Here is a 25,218-nt window from a genome sequence, read left to right as displayed (position 1 = left end):
AAAGTTGAAAAATATAGTGAGTACACAATTTTTTCCACTCTGTTATATTGCAGCCATTTGCTAAAATCATTAAATTTTTTCTCATTAATGTACACAAAACACCCCATATTGACAGAAACACACAGAATTGTTGATATTTTTGATTAAAAAAAGAAAGAAAAAGTGAAATAATCACATGGTCCTCAGTATTCAGAGCGTTTGCTGTGACACTCATATATTTAACTCAGTGCTGTCCATTTCTTCTGATCATCCTTGAGATGGTTCTACACCTTCATTTGAGTCCAGCTGTGTTAGATTACACTGACTGGACTTGATTAGGAAAGCCACACACCTGTCTATATCAGACCTTACAGCTCACAGTGCAGGTCAGAGCAAATGACAATCATGAGGTCAAAGGAACTGCCGGAAGAGCTCAGAGACAGAATTGTGGCAAAGCACAGATCTGGCCATGATTGCAAAAAAATTCCCAGTGCTCTAAAACTGGTATACGGAAGCACAATGGACCAACACCAGCAGATGGCATGGCACCCCAAACCATCACTGACTGTGGAAACTTTTCACTGGACCTCAAGAAACATGGATTGTGTGCCTCTCCGCTCTTCCTCCAGACTCTGGTACCCTGATTTCCAAAGGAAATGCTAAATTTACTGTCATCAGAGGACACAACTTTGGACCACTCAGCAGTCCCTTTTGTCTTTAGCCCAGGCGAGACACTTCTGACGCTGTCTGTTCAAGAGTGGCTTGACACGAGGAATGCAAAGCTGAAACCCATGTCTTGCATACGTCTGTGCGCAGTGTTTCTTAAAGCACTGACTCCAGCTGCAGTCCACTCTTTGTGTATCTCCTCCACATTTATGAATGGGTTTTGTTTCACAATCCTCTCCCGGGTGCGGTTATCCCCATTGCTTGTACATTTTTATCTACCACATCTTTTCCTTCCCTTCGCCTCTCTATTAATGTGCTTGGACACAGAGCTCTGTAAACAGACAGCCTCTTTTGCGATGACCTTTTGTGTCTTGCCCTCCTTGTGTAAGGTGTCAATGGTCTTCTTTTGGACAACTGTCCAGTCAGCAGTCTTCCCCATGATAGTGTAGCCCACAGAACTAGACTGAGAGGCCATTTAAAGGCCTCTGCAGGTGTTTTGACTTAATTAGCTGAATAGAGTGTGGCACCAGGGGTCGTCAATATTGAACCTTTTCACAATATTCTAATTTTCTAAATTTGGGATTTTCCTTAGTTGTCAGTTATAATCATCAAAACTAAAATAAATAAATGAAATAATAAAAAGTCTGTTTGTAATGAAATAATATAATATCAAAGTTTCACTTTTTGAATGGAAATAGTAAAATAAATCAAGTTTTTGATGATATTCTAATTATATGACCAGCACCTGTAGATATTAATTAAAACTGTAAGTTTTGGCGTATGTAAGTGCTGATGAAAACTCACTAGAAACTCAATAGAAATAAACAGATTTCTGATATGGAAACAAAATGCAGTGTCTTGCCTTAAAGGTGGGGTAAGTGCTATCTGGTAACCCTTGTTGATATTTCAAATCACCAAAGCAAACACACCCCTACCCCCAAAAGGGTCTCGGCCCTATATTGACAGCTCCGCCCCACACATACGCAACCCAGCCAACGACTACAGCAGAATCTGTGTGTAACAGTCACCCCTTCCATCACAAAAACACAAACCGTTCTCATGATCAACTCGATAACGTTAGTATACAAGCTCGATAGTCCAGCTGACGACATATTACAATTATGACCGGATGGGTTATATAGATGTAGAGGACACAAACATATATTAGGAGTATAGTATCTTACCTGTCGGACACATTTTGTGAGCTGACGTTTGAAACAGACACTGAGGGGTTTTAGATGCTCCATACGGTGTGGAAATGAACGGCTCTTTATCATCGCTGAGGTGAGCCACAATACGATCGCAAATGGACAAACAAGCGAACATGACACACGAGCGTATTCAAGCAAAAGCAGCATATATTAGCTGTCGGCTAATGTCCGTCCTGTGTGACTCGTGTGTTTTGAATAATGACGGGATCTGAGCCTCTCTTCTCACGTTCATTAGGAGACACGCCCCTTACCTGCTGATTGGCTACAGGTTTGTTATTCCACTCGGCCTGAGTCCGTTTTCTAAAGCGGTTTTGAAATAACACTTACCCACCTTTAAAGTAGATGCGAGATTTGTAAAGTCCCTCCTGCAACGCAAGTCTGTGGGATTTTCTTTTCTCAAATCAGCATGAGCAATGATCGGCTTAGAAAGCACCACAAATGAAGAATGAATTGCTTTGGCAGAAAAGCAGATATGTTTATTAAGCACTTTAATATGGTCAGAAAATTCAGCTCAATATAATACAGAAAATTAAATTTCAAAATGTGAACATTTTCGATGTACACAGTCAGCTATTTACAATCAAACTTCTTTTTAAACAAACTCCAGGCTCAGAACCAAAACAGCTGAACAAAGGAGGGAAAAAAACATCAGTAAAACAGATGGCTTGAGATTTCTGAATACTGTCCAGGGTTCATCTTCATCTTAAAAGTGTCCTTGTCCCAGGCTTACTAAAGTGCCTTTCTGTAATTCTTCGGAGGACAAGCTTTCTGATGCAGTTACACCCAATATGGCCTTACTGAGCGTCTCCTCGCTCTCATAGCAAACAGATGTCTGAAATCCAGCCCAAAATCACCCTCCCCCATAGAGACACACGGCTCGGAGACATGAGATCCGGCTTCAGAGGACCGTGGGCTTTTTTGTATCCTCGCTGTGTTTTAACTTTGGCTTGAGGAGTATACATTTCAAAAACCTTATCCCTGAAATCCAAATATTACTGCGGTTTGCTGCTTGGCATGAGTCAAAAGCACAATGACCTTTCACTGACCTTATAATCAGACGTCCCTGACATCGCCCGCCGACACACTGCAAAAAAATGCTTTTCTTATTAAGTATTTTTGTCTTGTTTCTAGTCTAAACATCTAAAAATGCATAGTATTTACTAGACAAGCAAAAGTAATTGTCTTGTTTTGGGGAAAATAACTCTAAATGAAGAGAGTTTTTGCTTAAAATAAGATAAATAATCTGCCAATGGGGTGAGAAAAATAATCTTAATTCAAACAGAAAACAAGATTATTTTTCTCACCCCATTGGCAGATTATTGATCTTATTTTAAGCAAAAACTCTCTTCATTTTGAGTTATTTTCCCCCAAAACAAGACAATAATTTGTACTTGTCTAGTAAATGTCTCCTAATGTAAGAATTTGTAGATATTTTGACTAGAAACGAGACAAAAATACTAAGAGAAGCATTTTTTGCAGTGCACTCGTTGCATTTTCTTCAGTCGCTGAGAACTCCTCATTTAGCACCAAACTCTGTCGCTAACAATACACCGTCAGTTGTTTAAATATGCAATTATGCAACTAGAGGAAAACACAAACAAACAAATAAACAAAGACAGGTCCCACAGGGACTAAATAATCAAGCATGGTAAAGCCAGAGTTACTCTTCTTTAAGGGCATCAATATGCTACAAACATAATATAGCGTTAAAATGACGGAATAAGACATTTGTGGTTCAGGCCTGTGAGAAAATTATACAAAAAAAATTATAGCAGGCGACGCCAAAACATAGCACCGTGATAATAGCAATACAGCACACATGGAAGCGGCCTTTTCTCCAAAATAAATACGTGCGAAGAGTAAACTAAGACTGCTCTCATGAGTTTATGAGTGCTCCGAGTGGAGACTTTAAGAGACTCGGACGTGAACATGGCAGAAAGTTTGTGATATTTGGAAATAACGTACTCCAGCGGCACATTGCTGTCAGTTGCACTTGTACAGGTCAAGACAAAACAAATGTACATTTCTTTTTTTAAAGTAAACTCTTAAAACGAACAAAGGATTTAAAAGGCAAAAAACAAAGATTTTCAAAAAAAGAAAAAGGAAGAAAGTGCATCCACTGCCTATTAAATATTAATGCATTAAATTAAAAGCGTCTGTGTGCATTATGGCCACCACAAAGAAGGCATCGACAGGCACGAGTGTTCATTTGCATCAGTCCTCCCGTCAGTTCTTCCATTTCCCTTTCTTCTTGAGATGCTCCTCTGAGAAATGTTTCAGTTCTTTTGCGGATGAAAGCGTTCACTTTGGCACAGTCTCTTTCTGAATGACGGATACAGATTAAGACATCTGAAACGGCATCAGAACTACACAGGTCAGTATTTGAGAAGTTATTGGCATTCTTGCAATACATACAGTGCATCCGGAAAGCATTCACAGCGCTTCCCTTTTCCCACATATTGTTATGTTAAAGCCTTATTCAAAAATAGATTAAATTCATTATTTTTTTACCTTGAATCTACAAACAATACCACATAATGAGAACGTGAAAGAAGCTTGTTTGAAATCTTTTTATAAAAAAAAATCACATGTACACAAGTATTCATAGCCTTTGCCATGACACTCAAAATTGAGCTCAGGTGTTCCTGTTTCCACAGATCATCCTTGAGATGTTTCCACAACTTGATTAAAGTCTACCTGTGGTAAATTCATGATGGCGCATGAATTGGAAAGGCACACAGCTGTCTAAATAAGGTCCCACAGTTAACAGTGCATGTCAGAGCACAAACCAAGCCATGAAGTTCAAGAAAGTGTCAATAGACCTCTGAGACAGGATTGTATCGAGCCACAGATCTGGGGGACGGTACAGAAACATTTCTGCAGCAATAAAGGTCCCAATAAGCCCAGTGGCCTCCATCATCCATAAATGGAAGAAGTTTGGATCCACCAGGACTCTTCCTAGATCTGGTCCTGGCAAAACTGAGCAATCTAGGAAAGAAGGGCCTTAATCAGGGAGGAGACCAAGAACCTGATGGTCATTCTGACAGAGCTCCAGCTATTCTCTGTGGAGAGAGGAGACACTTCTAGAAGAACAGCCATCTCTGCAGCTCTCCACCAATCAGGCCAAATGGAAGACACTCTTTAGGAAAAGGCACATTACAGCCCATCTGGAGTTTGCCAAAAGGCACCTAAAGGACTCTCGGACCATGAGAAACAAAATAAAAGATTGAACACTTTGGCCTGAATGGCAAGTTTCATGTCTGGAGGAAACCAGGCACCGCTCATCACCTGGCCAATGCCATCCCTACAGTAAAGCACGGTGGTGGCAGCATAATGCTGTGGGGGTGTTTTTGAGCGGCAGAAGCTGGGAGACTAGTAAGCATCGAGGGAAAGATGAATGCAGCAATGTCTTCCCTAAGCACACAGCCAAGATAACAAAGGAGTGGCTACGGGACAACTCTGTGAATGTCCTCAGACTTAAACCCGATTGAACTTGAGCTTGAGAGGTCCTGCAAAGAAGAATGGGAGAAACTACCCAAAAATAGGTGTGCCAAGCTTGTAGGCTCATACTCAAAAAGACTTGAGGCTGGTGCCAAAGGTGCTTCAACAAAGTATTGAGCAAAGGCTGCGAATACTTATGGACATTATTTTTTATACATGCAAAGATTTCAACCAAACTCCTTTCACATTGTCATTATGGGGTATTGTTTGTAGAATTGAGGAAAACAAATATGAACTTAATCAATTTTGGAATATGGCTGTAAAATAAAATGTGTAAAAAGGGAAGCGCTGTGAATACTTTCCGAATGCTCTGTATATGTGAGTGGTTCTCAAACTTTTCAGGCCAAGTATCAGCTTCAAATCAAAATACCACCACGTCTCTTTGAAAACATATATTTAGCAGCATAGACCAGGTAATGTATGATAATATATTCATTAACATCCAGCAATATTATTGATTTGACTGGACTGACATTATTGGATGCGAACTGAACTGTGCTGAATAAAGACATCAGTGTTTTCTCCAGAGCTGCTTTACAGCTGAATTGAACTCGAATCACCCGAATTGACACTGAAACGACTTTAGCTGAATAATGACATTATTGTCTTTTAGAGCTGCTTTAGAATTGAATTACGTTATTATTGTAAAGTTGCTTTGAAAAAATCTGTATTGTATAATGTTATATAAAGCAAAGGTGACTTGACGTGAATAGCAGCATTTTGAAAGTTTGCGGAAAACAAACCATAGTTTGAGAACCACTAACATACCATATAAATTAATAATTGCATTATGGTCATCTTGGAGGCCATAATGTTCACAGAAGTTCTCTTTTTTTAAAGAGAAAAGCTTTACACTCTAAATCATTTATAAATGTCACAATGCTATAAACACTAAATAATTAAAGCTTTATGCAACAATACACTGTAAATCAACATGACAATTTAATAATACTGTTAATGTGAGGTACAAATGTGCTTTAACCCTTTCACACGCAAGTTTAATGTATTCTCGCTGGACACTATAGTTCTGTCAGTGAGGAGAGCAAAATACAGTAAAGTGTGACATATTATACCCAGCAATTCTTCATACAGTGACTACCAGTCAAATTTATATTTTGGGACAAAATGATTCAGACACTTTGACCTGAGAGTGTTTTGCTGAAGTGTTTTTTCTTTAATTGCTAATGCGACCTTTGACCCCACAGACTGAACAAAATGAAGCGCTGCTTGGTCATTGGTTGAGATAAATTGGTATTATCTGATTGTGTCCTTAAATTTAACAGCTGATTGGTTGATTGTGATCCATTACGTCCCTTTCTATCAAAGTTATCTGACATTCTAAAGATGGGTTTGTTCTGACAATTTAACTCTGAGCTCTTGTCATATTTTATTAGCCTTTTCTAAACTATCCGCTTGTTAAGTCATGATGTAAGGAACGGCGCTTCTGGGTCCAAGCCTCAACTCGTTTCACTTGAGAATGCCATTGACGCCCGTTAATGAGCACTATTTTTTCATATTAAACATCAAACATTTAAAATAATTAAACATTTTAAATACTTACAGTCTACACAACAGTCTCTGTGCTCACAGCGTCACACACATTAACATTTGAACGATTTATAAAAGATGAATGACTGTCTGGCCATCTGGAATTTTGGTATGGAGAAAAAGGTTATGATTATAACTTTTTGTAGTATTACACCACATTGTGTGTATATTAGCACCGTTTGTAGTTTATCTTGTGGTATGCGATAGAGCGTTTGGACCTGGAAGCGCTGCCGCGTGACGTCAGACCTAACAACCGGATAGCTTAACTGTTTAACTGTGCGCTCCACGGACCAGCCAAGACTGATCACACCGGTGTGATCATATTAGGGATGCCCCAATTCTCAATATAATATTGAACTGTTTGGTACGGCAATCACGGTTCAATACGCACTTGTGAATTGTGTTTTTCGGTTTTGCATTTAATTAATTATTTCTATTTTTCAATATACACACAAGATTAACATATATAAACATAGTCGGTTATGTCTAAAGTGAAAGTAAATTTGTGTGTGTCTGTATATGAGATGCAAGCAGGCCGCCTATAGCGAACGCTTGTCCTTAAAGGGAGAGTTCACCTCTAAAATTATGTTAATAAAACAACAAAAGAAAGAGAAAATCACTCACTGCTCTTAAATAAAAAAAGACTCTTAATACAGTAGCTTTTAATCAATGTTGTATATTGAAGACTATAGTTTTAATTTTAGCCTACATTCATTCATTCAATTTCATACTTAAATCCTGCTGTACATCTCTGAGCTGCCACTGTAAATCTTTATATATATTTATTTATTTTATACTATACAATACACTAGGAATGTGTACAAGGTTTTAAGTCCAGTTTTAAGTTTAAGTAAGGGTTTTTCAAGACTTTTAAGTAAAATAAAGAAAGAGTATTGCAATAAGAACATTTTCTCCTTAACCTCTTTCTGTTCCTGTCGCCTAAGAATAGAATAGCAACAAACCAAACCGAAAACTGTGGTTAAAAACCAATGTATGTATTGAATCATGGACTAAATGTATTCTTGCATCCCTAGATCGTACGTGCAAACGGGTTAAGACACAAAATGGCCAATTGAGATGTAAAAACTCTAAATATAAACATCTTTAAATGTAATGTACTCACCAGTTATAATGGCGTCTCTTTTTTGCAGTTTAACCCAGAGTCCGATCCTTCAATCTGGAGCTGTAGGGCTTGTTTCAGGCTTAATTCTGTCTCCCCTATTGGGTAATTGTCCAGTAGGTCCTGGTGGCCCCTGCTGGGAACCGTTCTAGGGACTGAAACTCTCCCAAGAAAAACCTGGTTTCCCTGTAGGTGGTATTTGGGGTTGGTCATAATGCCGTTCCTCTTCTTCTCTGCACAGCTCTGGGACTGAATGTAAAACTGCTCTTGCGATTGGACAGAATCAATGGTGCTGGATCTGCCCACTATAATCTTACACTGGGGATCTTTAACTGCAATGCTGGACACCGGCTTATTGAGCACAAGTTTTTTATCAAACTGAGTCAGCTCATATTCAAGAACCTGGCCCTGTGAATAAGAACTATTCTTGCTTTTTTTCTTTTCACCAGATGTTCCCTTGTTTGAGCAGTTTTGGCCGTTCTTGGATGCTTTGGTTGACTTGAGGCCTGGCTTCACCTGGCTCCAGTCAAACTCGCTAGTTGGAGAGCCAGGCTGAGTCCCAATGGATCTGGTGGTGGAGGAGGGAGAAGCGATGGATTGTCGACTGCGACTGCGAGGCAGCGAATGCTGCTGAATTTGCTCAATGAAAGAAAGGGCATGGACGCTGTCAATGGGGACAGTTTGGGCTGTCGCAGTGGACGAGGTGGTCCTCAGCGAAGAGTTTTTTGAACTTTTGAGTGAGTTATTGGAGAGGGAGGACTTCTGCCGGTCCACTGTTGAGTCTGGGGACTCTGATGGTGAGCTGAAAGCATGAACAGGTCCGTTAGATTGTCCTCGTCCTCCAGAATGCACATCGCCAGCTCCGGTGCTTCCAGAGCTGCTAGACTTTATAGTAAGTGACTGCACTTTCCCAGCAACTGAAGCTGGCATTTGTTGCTCCATGGTGTGGACGGGAGATGGGTTACAACCATTGAGACTCGTGGCACCATATTTCTCCAAGAGTTTGATTATGGCGCTGTGACCACCTTTGGCTGCCACTCTCATGGCAGTGCGTCCAAATTGATCTGCGTGGTTAGGATCCGCACCATGTTCTAGAAGAATCTGAACCACATCCATATGCCCCTCCTGAGCGGCGATGCCCAGAGCTGTAGCACCTTGGTTGCATGTGTGGTCTACAACAGTGCCATTATCAATCAAGATCTGAACAACCTTTATGTGACCCTGCCAAGCCGCCGACTGAAGAGCAGATCGTTTCTCATTATCACATGAGTTTACATCCGCATGGTAGTTAATTAGCAACCTGACCATTTCTACGTGGCCTTGCCAACAGGACACATGCAAAGCCGTTCTCCCTTCCATATCGCTGGCCTCAACATTGGCCCCGTTTTCGAGGAAGTACTCCGCCATTGCCAGCTGATTCTCAAGTGCCAGGATGTAAAGAGTCGGGCGACCGTCTGCATCCTTAAAGTCGATATCCGCCCCGTGGCTCAGCAACAACTCCACAATATCTCTGTGTCCCTCTAGTGCCGCAACTCGGAGAGCATTTCTCCCATCATACCCTCTCTGGTCAATACATGACTTATTCTCCACCAATATGTGCACACAATCGTAATGACCCTCTTGAGCAGCCAGGATTAAAGGGATACGTCCATCATTGTCAACCTCCGTGCCGCGGGCACCTTGTTCAATGAGGGCGTCACAAACTTGCCTGTGTCCCTCAAAAGAAGCCATGTGTAATGGAGTCCAGCCTGCGTCGTCTCTGTGGTTTTCGTCCAATCCTCTGTCCAGCAGAGTTCGAACAACCTCTACGTTGCCCTGTGCAGACGCAATGCTTAGCACAGTTCTGCCTTCACTATCAATACTATCCACTGCTGCACCCCAAAAAAGCAGAGTATTGACAACCGAAGCGTGTCCCATAGACGCGGCAGCAAGCAAAGGTGTTCTGCCATTGTTATCCGTATGATCAACATCCGCTCCTCCTTCTAGAAGCAAATCAACCACATCTACATGGCCTTCGTAGGCCGCTACCAAAAGGGGAGTCATGCAGTCTTTATCGCAGTGATCCACCTCCGCTCCACGGTCGATTAATAAGCTTACGACTGAGCCATGGCCTTTGCTTGCAGGCACGCAAAGAGCAGCGACAGAAAGTGCCGTCCTACCATCCACATCCTCATGATTGACCTCAGCCCCATGATCCAAAAGATGCTCCACGATTTCTCGGTGGCCCATGTATGCCGCGGCGATCAGCGCAGTTCGTCCTTCATTATCTGCCTTGTTGACTTCGGCTCCGTGCTGAAGAAGGTTGAGGACAATATCTTCATGCCCTCCCCAAGCCGCAGCTCTTAGGGCAGTTCTACAATCTGCATCCGCGCAATCCACCTTTGCACCTGCATACAGAAGCGCAGACACAACTTCTGAGTGTCCTCCCCAAGCTGCAGACCTAAGGGCGGTCCATCCATCATGATCCGTGTGATTGATATTAGCATCACACCCAATAAGACAATTGATAACTTTGGTGTGCCCCTGTCTAGCTGCCAAAGTAAGTGGCGTCTGTCCATGGTTGTCCGCCAACTCCATATTGGCTCTTCTAGAGATAAGAAGGTTCACAACATCCAAATTTCCACTGTATGCCGCATTAGCTAAAAGAGTTCTCCCGTTGGAGTCCGTTTGATTAACAGAAGCGCCGTTATCTAGCAGGGTTCGAATCGAGTCCTCACGTTCTAAGGCTTGTTGCACAATGCACGAAGCATGGTCATCTTCGTTGCTAACGTGAGCCCCAGCTTTGACCAGAAGTTGAAGCACCTCCTGTTCTTTTGGGATGGAAGTGGACAGGGAGTCTTTAGCAGGGGTGCCATTCCACACCATCCAAAGGGCGAGATTAAACGGCTCGATTTGCAGATTGGAGTTAATCAGATGGTAGGCAAACTCTTGCACCTCAAGAGGTTTAAGCTGCTTCGCTCTGCATGTGTAACTCATGGCCATCATTCGGTGTCCTTCTGCTGCGTTGCAAAGGTATTTTTGTGTGCAGTGCTTAACATCCAGAAGCCATTCGGCAAAGCTGTAGTGAAACAAGATCTTAGTACTTCCAAGTCCATTAATAAGCAGCTTGGAGAGAATGTCCATCTTCTTTTGGAAGTCCTCCATCGTCAACGTCATGTTTTTAGTCCAGACTGCATGATAGAGCTCCCTGACGGTCAGCGGCCTACATGCAGCCAGAATAACATTTAGGATAGGCTGGACTTTAGCAAACTGCTTTCTGACAAACAGTCTCTGGCAGAGCCAAAGGTACAGTCCGTTCAGAGTCCCCGGGATGTCTCGAATTTCCCGCAGCATGATAAAGCTCTCAACTACTCCATCAAGGACACGCTCAAGGTACAAAAAGCAGCCGCTGCTCTTGATATGAAGTTGGTTTAGCATCTCTGCAGTCTCCTTGGTGAGATGTTGCCTCAGGGCTTCCTCCTGGTCCAGCCGGTGGAGAATATATTGCTGGACATCTTTTACAATATAGGCCTTCCGTAGGTCGTCGAGGCTGATCTTTCTGAATCCTACGGAGAGGAGAGAGACAAAGGCGGTTAGATTGGCATGAAGTTTGCACTGCAAAAAATGCTCCTTATTTAGTATTTTTTATCTTGTTTCCAGTCCAAATATCTTAATATTCTTAAAATCCATTTGCATTTACTAGATAAGTAAAATTAAAATATGTTTTCTTGTTTTCTGGGAAAAAATATCAAAATGAGTTTTTGCTTAAAACATATTTCTACAAAAAAACGTATTTCTGTTTGGGACGGAAACAAGATTTCAATCAAGAAATAAGACTATTTTTCTCACCCCATTGGCAGATCATTTTGCCTGTTTTAAGCAAAAACTCTCTTCATTTTGATTTTATTTTCATCAAAACAAGAAAAAATATCTTATGTCGTTTTACTGATCTAGTAAATGCATCTTGATTTAAGAATTGTTAGATATTTAGACTAGAAACAAGACAAAAATACTGAGTAAGAAGAGCATTTTTTGCAGTGTTTGCATTGCTGGTAGTCACATTTGATCCCAGTGGGGTTTACACATAACATGACTCAGTTAGCTGATCGCTGTAGATTGCTATGAGTATCAGCCTGAGAATTTGACACACAAATTACAGATAGTAAAGTTAATAAAGATAATAAAGTGGATAAAAACCGGGACATAACTTTTGAGCAGAAAACACTGATTTTGCATATTTGATTTGGTAATGTCAGCTACAAACGGACAAGCATCTTCACAATAGATTAGGTTTAAGGTAAACAAATTAGGTCTACTGAGAAAGGTATGTGTTAAAAAAATTACAGCGTTTAATACATTAAATGCTTCTAAAATGCAGAATTCATTCAAATAAATTCGTAAAATATATAAATATAAAACCTTCGTAAGTTAATATATCTGTTATGTGAAATAGTTTAATCAGGGCAATAGTAAATATAATGCAAAACGCATTTTTTAAAATGGTAAACATCCTTCAGATACCACAAGGGGAATGCAAACTTATGCACTCAACCGTATCAGTAGCATTGCAGATACAACACACACACACACGCACACGCACACACACAAACTCTAAACCAAGCCATCACATACACACACACACAAACTCTAAACCAAGCCATCACAAACACACACACACAAACTCTAAACCAAGCCATCACAAACACACACACACAAACTCTAAACCAAGCCATCACAAACACACACACACAAACTCTAAACCAAGCCATCACAAACACACACACACAAACTATAAACCAAGCTATCACAAACACACACACACACACACAAATCAGATCCCTAAACCAAACCATCACACACACACACACACACACACACACACACACACACACACACAAAAATCGAATCCCTAAACCAATCCATCTCACACACACACACACACACACACATGCACGCACGCACGCACGCACACACACAGACACACAGACACACAGACACACAGACACAAAAACTCTAAACCAAGCAATCACACACACAAAACTTACCCATCACCAAAAAAGTACAGGCATTTTAGCATTTTTAAAATAACTCGTGTATGATTTATACGCTTGTTTCCTCATGTGGACCTCAATTTATGTCCCCACAGTGACCCAAGTCCCCATGAGCCTGTGTGCATAAAGTCTCACACACACCATCTTGCAGAAAATACAGAACTCAAGTCCAGAAGTGACAGAAAAGATGAGTGGAATTTGCTTTGTTTTCTCTAGAAAATAAAACAAGATGTGTAAATGATTCTGTGGCAGAACTAGGTCACATCTGCAGCTTCACACAGTTCGAGGCGTTCTCGAGAGTTTCACGTAAGCTGTGAAGAGACGTTTGGAGAATAAAACAAGGCAGTTTAACAAACAAGCACTTATGCCAACAGATGTCAACAGCTTGGGCTTTCTGCTTCAGATAAGTGCAAATTCCATAGTTTATCTGGGTCGGCATGCCTGCTTAACAAGGGCCCGGAGGGCACAGCAAGAATTTTATGCACAGATTTTATTTACAGTTCCCATGGATTCAGAATCAAGGGGTCAACGGAAAAGGAAAAAACATGAACTCCTCTAAGGTCGTTCACATGTGTCTTAATCTTTCTGAACCCCCACTGGTGGGAGAGCAGCACACATGTAATTTTATTGGTCGTCACTCATGCAACATATACAAGGCCTATTTTCTTTGTGAACGAGGGTAAAAATAGGCCTTCGCCCTCTCTGAAAGGAGTATGTCCACTAGAGATGGCACACTACTCAATATGATATTGAACCGTTCGGTACGGCATTCACGGTTCAATATGCGCTTGTGTTTTTTTCCGGTTTTGCATTTAATTAATTATTTCCATTTCTCTCCGTTTGATGTGTTTGAGTGTGCCTGTGAGTCTACGCGCTGATATGAGCAAATATCCAATCATATGCACTAAAGTTAGGGGTGTTAGCTGTGTTTTAAAACCTTGCCGGCTAAACATTTAATTGGCATGCTTATGCACTGCTTTGCACTGAGCGTGCGCACTAAACGTCTGTCAAACATACGGGATTACTGGACTAAGTCGTCTTACTGCGTTTTACATGGGTTTCTCCACGCTTGAGGACGTCATCGCTATGGGTGTGCTCGTCATTCTTTAGCTCCGCCCACACGATACGCCTCCAGCCGCTCGTTTTTTTCCGGAAAGACTCGGTACAGCCCATATTTCTTTTATAAATATAATAAAACTAAAGACTTTTCGGAGATATGAAGGATGCAATACTACTCCATAGGTACTCAAGATTGACATGAGATTGACTGAAACTGAGTGTTTCACCCCCCCTTTAATTGACTACAGGCTTTTATTTGAGGAAATACGGTATATAAACACAGTTGGTTATGTCTAAAGTGAAAGTAAAATTGTGTGTGTCTGTATATGAGATGCGAACAGGTCTTAGCAGCAGCCAGAGATAATGAACACCTGTCTTTAAAGGGACAGTTCACATCTAAAATGATTTTAATAAAAATAAAAAAGAGCTATAATACAGTAGCTTTTAATCAATGTTGTAAATTGAAGACTATGCAGTAGGGCTGGGCGATATGACGATATTATCATATATCGACGATGTCTAGCAAATATGTCGATATCGATAACAGTCAGTGTTATCAGACGATAATCGACATCATAAAAATGACGACTGATAAACTCACAGGACATTGCGTTGCCAAATACATTATAAATAGTAGTTACCATACACTCACCTTTTTAGTGTTTTTGATGCATAACTACAGTAGCCTATATGTGTTAAAGCAAAACATTGAATTATGGATAAGACGTTGGTTGTGTTTTCATTATACACGCGCAAAGAGAAGCACATTGGCTTGGCTAAATGTTTTAAAACGCTCTAAAAAATATTATTGGCTATTAGGCTAAATTATAAATATAATAGCCTATTAATAATACAAACATTAATCAAACATGGAAACCTGGAAAACATTTAAAATAGTCTACTAACGCTAAAAATAAAACGAAAGAGAAACCTTTGGGGGGAAAAATAGCTCAACGGGAAAAAAATAGCTCAACCTTAAACAGTTGAAAATGTCTATAAAAGCTAACCATAGGCCTGTATTTTAAATACTATAAAATAAAGGTGTCAGAATAAAATTATTATAATATAAAAAATGAAAGAAAAATATATTAAAGTGATGTAAAAATGCGCGTTAAACTCACAGCTCGTGCAGTGATGGAGCGCAGTATTCTGAACAGAAACGCATGAGCTGCTCGCGTCAACACTGCACTTTGCTTAATTACATATTTTCGTTTCGAATGCTTCGTTTAAAAGTGGACATTTTAAGCTTTCTATGCGCATATTTCTCTTGTCTGTGAGGCAAGTAGCTGCTGCGTTTCGGTTTATTTATGAGACACGCGCTCAAGTTCATAAGAAATTAAAGCGGTCACTCCCGCGACTTCAACACGATTCATGTCTTCCATTTCCATATTATTTATTAAACCCAGGCAATTGGCCAAAGAAACCTTTATTAAAATTAAGATACAATTTAAACAAAACGAAAGAATGCTTTCTACAAAACAAAACTTAATATTAAACTAAATATAAGCACCAAAATCATTTCTGACTCACTCGCATCTTTGCACTTATCATAATCAGATGAAATGTAAAAATACTATTATAATAGGCCTATTCAAACATAATATGCAAAAAGAAAGAAGACAAAAATTGTTTAATGGCTACAACAAAGTGAGCTACAGATAAATGTCTGAGCTGGATTTAATTATTTTACAGGTGAGCGGTTCACGAGCGCGCCTGCGGATTATTGAGCTGAGTCAAGCCAAGTCAACTTTATTTATTATACTAGTTCTTTTTCAATGACGATTGTTTCAAAGCAGCTTCACAGTGTTAAACAGGACAATATTGCAGCAAAATTTGATTTCCAGTCGTTCTGGGAAAACAGTGATGTTATCAGCTTATTTCGTTAATTTTAGTTTTAACATGAGTCACACCGGTCCGCTTCGCTCATTACAGGCTCGTTCTCATAATTACAGTTAATGTGCCGGGCCGGGCAAGGCTCGGACACAACGAGCACAAGCTCGGGCTTGATCTTTTAGGGTCGGGCTTGATTTTTTGAGCACGATCTAAGCTCTAATTGACATTTACGGTGTCATTGCTGCTCGACCACATATCCGTCGTCTTTGAGAAGCGGCTGCAGAGCGGGGCTCAAAGGAGACTGCTAATGCTGGGTAGTGTACGTGGATATGGCTGCGGAGATTAGTGGTTCACTTTCTTTCTTTTTTTTCCTTCTTCTTTTTTTTGCAAAGCCTGCAGATAGCTTCTGTTGAATCCACTGGTTCACCATTTGCATTTGGTACTTTAAATCCATAATACTGCCAAATTACTGATGTACATCTTTTCTTGGATATTAAGCGTTGTCCTCCATTTTATGCCTGGAAAATTTTGTGGCGCGCAGGGGAGTGGGCGGGATCAGTGCGGAGTAGATGATATTATCGGATATCGCGATATTTTTGAAGGCGATTATCGCCCCCCAAAAATTAACATATCGCCCAGCCCTACTATGCAGTTTTAATTTTAGCCTACATTTATTCATTCAATTTCATACTTAAATGCTGCTGTACATCTCTGAGCTGCCACTGTAAATCTTTATATATATTTATGTTACACTATACAATACACTGGGAATGTGTGCAAGGGTTTTTTAAAGTAAAGTTTTAAGTTTAAGTAAGGTTTTGCAAGTCTTTGAAGTAAAATAAAGAAAGAGTATTGGAATAAGAACATTTTCTCCTTAACCTCTTTCTGTTCCTGTCGCCTAAGAATAGAAGAAACTGAAAAACCGTGGTTAAAAACAGAGGTGTGTGTTGAACCGTGGACTAACTGTATTGTTGCATCCCTAATGTTTACAACAATACACTGTTCAAGTCCAACCCTAGAAAGTGTCTCAGCTCTTCAGAAAGACAAACCAGCAACACAAACAACAGAATACAGATGACATCTTTCCTGTCCAGTCCCTCTGTGTCTGAAACGTTCACAAAACCCCTTTTGAATGAGATTATATAACCTCCATCTTTCTCAAAGGGCTCAGGAGTTATTTTCTTTGTCTTTGGTGCTTAAGGCCTGAGGCTGCCGTCAACAGCTGAGGTTTCCCAAATAAAACCTGTGTGAAATTTAAACCGCCGCATGACAACAGAGGCACACCTGTGGAAAATCATCCCGCCCTCCGTGCCATCTTTTCTTCTCCTCCTTACCATTGGCCTTTAATATCCAGTTATTATAAAACATGTAGATCCAGTTCACCCCTCACAATAACCCGACATGTACTGCAGGTTACAACCAGTGTTGTGCAAGTTACTCTGGAAGTGTAATTACATTACTGATTACTCCTAATTATGTTACTCTTCTGTTTACTTTATTTTCAAAATTAATTAGTTATGATACTAGCCACCCACCCCTTCAATCAACAGAATATAATAACCTCATAGCTGCTTCATTAAATTTAGATCTGCTCATATTGCATCATACTTTATAGGGCTGAGCGATATATCGAATATTAGCGATAAAATCGCAATAATTTTGACGACGATGTAAAATTTGAAACTATCATAAATATTGAATATTTCAAATTTAACATACTTTTAATTATTATTATCATAAAATGAGATTTTGGTCATTCCTACCTGTTCAGAAATGAAAGGTTAGTTTTAAAATGACTGATAATAATGTGATTGTTGCATCTCTGTAAGGATGTATAGTTATCTTTCTTCTTATATTATTTTATAATAAAGAGGAGGGAATGGTCAGGGCAGTAACAAGTTTTTAGGGTTTTAAAAATATATATTTATTAAAGAAATAATAAAAGTAAGTTCTGACATATTCAATTACTTAGTTTTTTGCTGTGGTATGGATTCAGTATCGGTATCGAGTTATTTTAGTCTGGTATCGAAGTCATAATTTTAGTATCGTGACAGCACTGCTTGGAGCTACACTGCAAAAAAATGCCCTTCTTATTTAGTATTTTTTCCTTGTTTCAACTCCAAATATCTCAAAATTCTTAAATCAAGATGCATTTACTAGATCAGTAAAATTACATAAGATATTTTTGCTTGTTTTCTGGGGAACTTTTTTTCAATGAAGAGAGTTTTTGCTTAAAACAGGCTAAATGATCTGCCAATGGGGTGAGAAAAATAATCTTATTTCTGTTTGGGACGGACACAAGATTTCAAACAGAAACAAGATTATTTTTTCTCACCCCATTGGAAGATCATTTAGCCTGTTTTAAGCAAAAACTCACTTCATTTAGATTTTTTCCCCAGTAAACAAGCAAAAATATCTTATGTCGTTTTACTGATCTAGTAAATACATCACATCAAAGACAAAATTAATAAGTAAGAAGAGCATTTTTGCAGTGTATACTCTAATCACTATTTTGGAAATTATAACATGTTAAATTACTCCGTAACTCAAAAAGGAATCAAATTACAGTAACGCGTTACTGCCCAACACTGGTTATATTATAGCCCATGTTCCTGCTTCGACTGAGGCTTGTTTTTGTCATTAGTGCACTAACTGACCCAGACCTTCACCCTCCATTCATAACACACATGCCTTGAGCTCGTGCGGCTCCAGATGAAGGAAATAGAAAGGCTGAAAGAGGAAGGGGCCTTGTAGGGGGACTAAAAGTGGGGCAGTGGAACAGATGACCCACATATGTTATTTGGCCGGCGGGCCTGCATGTAACTAACTCATTGGTTTAAGTAGGTTGAAGGGATGTTGGGTTTGGAAAGCTGCCACCAGTTTAAGAGTTCACAGGGTTTAAAATACGGATTACAAATTACTGGATCTAGTAAACACTGGAGTCGTTTCAAGAGCTTGTTTTATCTATGTAGCCAACTAAACCCCTTTCTTTATGTTTTCAGCATCTATTCAATCATTGAGGCGGGAGGTCGAGGGAAGCCCTGTTCTGTCCGATCGGGCACGGTTAGGCCTGTGACGATAACACATTTTGCTGGACGATAAATTGGCCAAGAAATTATTGCGATAAACTATATTATATGACCATATATAACTATATACTTGCAATAATATTGTCGTTCTGAGACCATCTAAAATAATGATAATGGCATTATGAAGGCACACCTTTTCAAAGATCAATAAACTTTTAATTCCAAAGACTATTTAACACTGAAAACGGAAAACATTTTAAATATTCACAACAAAACAACCACAAATAATATAAGCAATGGACTCTCAATCTTAACACACTGCAAAAAATGCTCTTCTTACTCAGTATTTTTGTCTTGTTTCTAGTCCAAACATCTAAAAATTCTTAAAACAAGAAGTATTTACTAGACAAGCAAAAGTAATTGTCTTGTTTTGGGGAAAAAAACTCAAAATGAAGAGAGTTTTTGCTTAAAATAAGATCAATAATCTGCCAATGGGGTGAGAAAAATAATCTAAATTCAAACAGAAAACAAGATTATTATTATTATCTTATTTTAAGCAAAAACTCTCTTAATTTTTTGGTTATTTTTTCCCCAAAACAAGACAATAATTTGTACTTGTCTAGTAAATGTTTCTTAATGTAAGAATTTTTTGATATTTTGACTAAACAAGACAAAAATACTAAGTAAGAAAAGCATTTTTTGCAGTGCAAAAATTCTGTCCGATCGGGCACGGTATCCTGTTTTTATTCTCCAGGTTTCCACAGAAGAAAAGTCGGTTCTGTGGCATATTCTTCTTATTATTTACTGTTAATACTTTATATAATCGGCATCATATGTAAGAATTGATTGCTATTTTTCCATGTTAATTCGGGAAAGGGGAGGGAATCTGTATTATTAATTATTAATAATTATTACGAATAACTTTCCCAGCCAAACACATAATTTTCCAGGTTTCGTGTTTTCACTGTCAGACGCTAGGGGGCGCTATTACACATTCTGAACGAGACCTGAATATTAGACATCAACATTCTTAGTATTCCTCAATCAATCCATTTTAAACAATATAACAAGAAAACAATAATAGAATTATAATTGAATGCCTGTTTTTTCACTAGTATTTGTCAAAATTGTATAGGGTCGCTAACGACCCGAGGTGTGTAGGATTGTACGTATATATATATTTTTTTGCACACTGATAAATTAATCTATAATAAGGAAATAGGGCACAATTCACCTTTATTCCACAAGGTGGCAATGTCTGATACGCAATGATGAAGTGACGTTTCACTCATAGTTACCTCTGACAGAAAACGAAACAATAATTCTAATCTGCAAAACTTGAAATGGCTCAGTGATTTACAGCAGAGAGTAAGAACTAAACACAATCAAATATTAGTGTCACTGTCACTGATGATGGATGTGCTCAAGAAGCTGTCAGTGATCAAAATATTGATTTTGAAGACGTTGAAAATGAGTTTGGAGAATATACTCGAGATCGCCAATATGAGGCAGATGCTGAATATACTGGTAAACGAACTCTGATGAGGACAGATGATGATGGTATTAAACATCTGCTCACACTGAACCCTTCCAAGCTCCAAAAGGTAACAAAGTAGGTTTTACTTTATTCTTCTGTAAGTGTAACTCTAACATCAGGAGTTTTATATATTATCACGACAGGTAGAGGTCTATCCATGTTAAATATAGATCTGGGTCGCTAACGATCATGGTCCATGTAGTTAACAATGATTTGTTCTGCGGGACTGTGTTTATCCCTCTTGCTTTTTGACGGACACCTGTCCTTTTAATATTGTAACCCAACCACGACGATATCGAGACACGTTTAACACCGCGATAGCAAGATATCGTCAATATCGTTACATCCCTACCATCTAGCGGTGTTAAGCTATATGACCATCCAGTGAATATTAGTTTCTGTTCCTCTCAATTCTGATTTCGTTTTAATTCCTACGGTGGCCGATTTAGTCCAAGATTAACATGGCTTCCAGTTCGACCTCGTCAATGAGTGCCATCGAGTGTTAAAACGCGAAAGGCGAAGCTTGAATTTACGGGTATGTCCCTCTTTGGCTACTGTACTTTCAAGATGGAGGAGCAACATGGCGACCTGTATTCAAACCCTCACCCGTATGTGTTTTCACTGGCATAAACTTATGAGAATACTTTATTACGTGAAAGTAGTAAATATACATTAATGAGCACATATATTTTTGAAGGAACAGTGTTTTTAGCTAAGAATAAACTAAAAAAAGTTACACAGTGTAGCTTTAGGAAACATTTACATTTACTAGTAAAACATTTTTGTTTTGGGAAAAAATTACTTAAAATTAAGAGTTTAGTTTAAAATAAGATAAATAATCTGCCAATGGGGTGAGAAAAATAATCTTGTTTTCTGTTTAAATTAAGATTATTTTTCTCACCCCATTGGCAGATTATTTATCTTATTTTAAGCAAAAACTCTCTTCATTTTGAGTTATTTTCCCCAAAACAAGACAATTACTTTTGCTTGTCTAGTAAATACTTCTTGTTTTAAGAATTTTTTGATGTTTGGACTAGAAACAAGACAAAAATACTGAGTAAGAAGAGCATTTTTTGCCGTGCAGACTAGCTCGATTCACACGCCGGCTCAGGAGATGCTCCAGGCTGTCTGAGAGGAAACTGGATCCGCAGCCATAGATGAATTAATCAATCATACGACACAACGACAGACAGGTGTGCTTGCATAAGGAGTGGCCATTGTGAGCAGAACTTAGGTGTGTGTGTGTGTGTGTGTGTGTGTGTGTGTGTGTGTGTGTGTGTGTGTGTGTGTGTGTGTGTGTGTGTGTGTGTGTGTATGCCTTCACATGCACGTATAGAGACAGCTAGAGGATTTCACATTGTCTGCATTGAGAAATCAAACTTTTGCTTCAAGGGTTAGTTCAGCCAAAAATGTAATGGCTCAGAAAGGCCTTCATTGACACCAATGTCATTTCCTCTCTCAAGACCCATAAAGGCACTAAAGACGTCATTACAAAGCCCATCTCACTACAGCGGCTCTACAATCATTGATGAAGAGGCCAGAATAGAGTTAGTGCGCAAAAAACACTAAATAACGACATATAGTGATGGCCGATTTCAGAACAACGCTTCGAACCGTTATGAGTCAGTGAATCGATTCATGATTCGGATCGCGTGTCAAACTGCTGAAATCACGGCTGCGTCCGAAAACCTAGACAGCTGACTCGTTGCCTCACTGCCTCATCAGACAATGACTTGTAAGGCAGTGTTTTGTGCAAGAAGGCACCTCATGAAACTAATTTCGGACAGACTTCTAAGGCAGTGTAACAGTTTAATGATCTACAGCAAAATAGAGCAAGCTTTGGTGAGAACTAAATACATATCTAGTTACATATTTAATTACTACAGTAGTGATTTCTCGCTAGAAATGACATCAGAAGTGAAAAATAATCCTAAAAAACATACATTTACACACAAACTGACCTTTTTTTTAAATGTCGGACACCTTTTTTTTTTTCCCAGCTCAACTTTCACTAAATGGAAAGCACAGGATTGCGGGATATCAAAGGCAGCGAAGGACACTCGTGTGCTGCCTTCAAAAATCGATCAGGTGAAGGTCTCTCAGGAGACAGGAAATGAAGCAAACATTAGATTCGGACGCAGCTTGATGCCTTTCTGCCTTCAAATGTGTGCTCCGAAGGCAGCATTTTCCAGGTTTCGGACGCAGCCCACGAGACTTTCGCGATCCGAATCATGAATCGATTCACTGACTCATAACGGTTCGAAGCGTTGTTCTGAAATCGGCCATCACTATATAAGTCGTTATTTAGTGTTTTTTGCGCACTAACTCTATTCTGGCCTCTTCATCAATGATTGTAGAGCCGCTGTAGTGAGATGGGCTTTGTAACGACGTCTTTAGTGCCTTTATGGGTCTTGAGAGAGGAAATGACATTGGTGTCAATGAAGGCCTTTCTGAGCCATCGGATTTCAACACTAATATCTTCATCTGTGTGTGAAGATGAGCGGAGGTCTGACGGCTGGCCAACCACAGGAGGAATTAATCACACAATTTACATTTCTGGCTGAACTAACGCTTTACGCTCCTGTTTCTCGGATGTTTCTCCTATTTAGCTGTAAAGCAGCTATACGGAAGCCAACTGTGTGATTATTCAGCTCAATTCAGTTAAAATGTTGTTCTCATTCGAAATCAATGCTATTGCATGTCTTTTAAACCCTGTGAAACGCCGACGCTCAAACTAAATGTAACTGAGCAGAGCAGACAGGAATAGTCCACATCAGATTATCATTAGATTAGTCAATTATCACAATTTGGAGATCATCTGGGGTCGATTTGGCCTTTCCAGCCCGTCTGAAATGGAGTGGCAGAAACCCTAAACCCCACGCACATGTGTCTCTTGATTACGTCCTATTTTAACTCTCTGTACATGCGGTGAGGTTTCTGCATGAAGGAAACATCGCTCGCCCTCGACATGCGAGCGTCGGCTGCTCCGCGTTTGTAATTATGTGATCTGAGCTCTTACCAAAGAGAACAAAGTTTCCTAAAAATACACTTGAATCAGCAAACTTCCCGAACACAAGCTACCCAAATCAAAGCTCATGTGTGTGTGAGTGTATGTGTGTGTGTGTGAGAGAGAGAGTGTAAGTTGGCATGTTTTTGTGACATATGAGGACATAAATGTGTATAATGCCATGGGTATGACACAGGTATTACAGGAGAGGGTGAAATATGAGGACATTACCCATGGCCCCACTTTACAAAAGGCTTATAAATCACACAGGAGGAGTTTATATGAGAAAGTAAAAATGCAGAATGGTTCCTGTGATGGGTAGATTTAGGGGCAGTGTGTGTGTGTGTGTGATGGGTAGGTTTAGGGGCAGTGTAAGGGGATAGAAAATACGGTTTGTACAGTATAAAAACCATTACGCCTATGGAGAGTCCCCACATGTCACAAAAAACAAACATGTGTGAGTGTTGAGTCAGAGGACATTGAGAGAGAGAGAGAGAGAGAGAGAGAGAGAGAGAGAGAGAGAGAGAGAGAGAGAGAGAGAGAGAGAGAGAGAGAGTGTTACTAAAATCATTACAAACATAAAGTCATGTACAGACATGTTCTCTGCTGCAGATGGAGATGAAAGACGGTTGCTCTATTGTTGAACTGGATGCAATAGTATGATATCATAGTATATTATTTTACTTTACAGTGCCCTATTCCAGTATTTTAGCGGTCCTAGTGTTGTTTGTCAGTCTTCTTCAACAGGTCCTCAAGGTCTAAAAGGCTTTCCTTCTCTCATAATCTCCACTCCAGCATCAGCTCTTTGCTCTCAGTGTCTGAAACGCTAAAGTGCAAAAAATGCTTTTCTTTCTCTTCCGCTCTACTACTAGTTACAGCAGCAAATAAACACAAATGAACATCAGAACACTGCAAAACATGCTTTTCTAACTTAGTATTTTTGTCTTGTTTCTAGTCAAAATATCTACAAATTCTTACATTAAGAAACATTTATTGACAAGTACAAATTATTGTCTTGTTTTGGGGGAAAATAACTCAAAATGAAGAGTTTTTGCTTAAAATAAGATAAATAATCTTCCAATGGGGTGAGAAAAATAATCTTGTTTTCTGTTTGAATTAAGATTATTTTTCTCACCCCATTGGCAGATTATTTATCTTATTTTAAGCAAAAACTCTCTTCATTTTGAGTTATTTTCCCCCAAAACAAGACAATAATTTGTACTTGTCAATAAATGTTTCTTAATGTAAGAATTTATAGATATTTAGACGAGAAACAAGACAAAAATACTAAGTAAGAGAAGCATGTTTTGCAGTGCGGCGATGACAGCTCGAGGATGTTCGCAGGAAGGACAGACACTTCCTTCTCTTTCAGGCAGGATGAAGCAGATGCACATCTTTATTTTCAGGGCCTGAATTTCACGGCGGGATTGCATAGTTTTACTCAAATGGGCTTAAATGTTTGCCCGCATTATATTCACTCTATATATTCAGACACAGATATAATGTTTGACTAGTGTGTGCTGGACACTATAGTTCTGTCAGTGAGGAGAGCAAAATACAGTAAAGTGTGACATATTATACCCAGCAATTCTTCATACAGTGACTACCAGTCAAAGGTGTAATTTGGGGCAAAATGATTCAGACACTTTGACCTGAGAGTGTTTTGCTGAAGTGTTTTTTCTTTAATTGCTAATGCGA

At 39.4% G+C, this 25,218-nt stretch overlaps 1 protein-coding gene across 2 annotated transcripts in view; it reads right to left on the bottom strand.

The window, feature by feature from the left end:
* Window positions 1–3,212: 3,212 nt before the first annotated feature.
* ankrd50 (ankyrin repeat domain 50) overlaps window positions 3,213–25,218 on the bottom strand; it is a 48,446-nt gene continuing 26,440 nt past the window's right edge. For both annotated transcript variants that reach the window (XM_067458138.1, XM_067458137.1), the window contains 2 exons: window positions 8,029–11,570; window positions 3,213–4,205 (listed from right to left, as the gene is read on the bottom strand). In XM_067458138.1, the coding sequence (XP_067314239.1) occupies window positions 8,032–11,570 (3,539 nt within the window). In that variant the 3' untranslated portion in view covers window positions 3,213–4,205; window positions 8,029–8,031. The remainder of the gene's footprint in view (window positions 4,206–8,028; window positions 11,571–25,218) is intronic.

This window comes from Pseudorasbora parva, chromosome 11 (genome assembly GCF_024679245.1).
Source record: "Pseudorasbora parva isolate DD20220531a chromosome 11, ASM2467924v1, whole genome shotgun sequence".
In the NCBI taxonomy this organism is placed as follows: domain Eukaryota; kingdom Metazoa; phylum Chordata; class Actinopteri; order Cypriniformes; family Gobionidae; genus Pseudorasbora; species Pseudorasbora parva.
The sequence above is the reverse complement of the archived record's forward strand: the minus strand, read 5'-3'. Positions and strand labels throughout refer to the sequence as shown.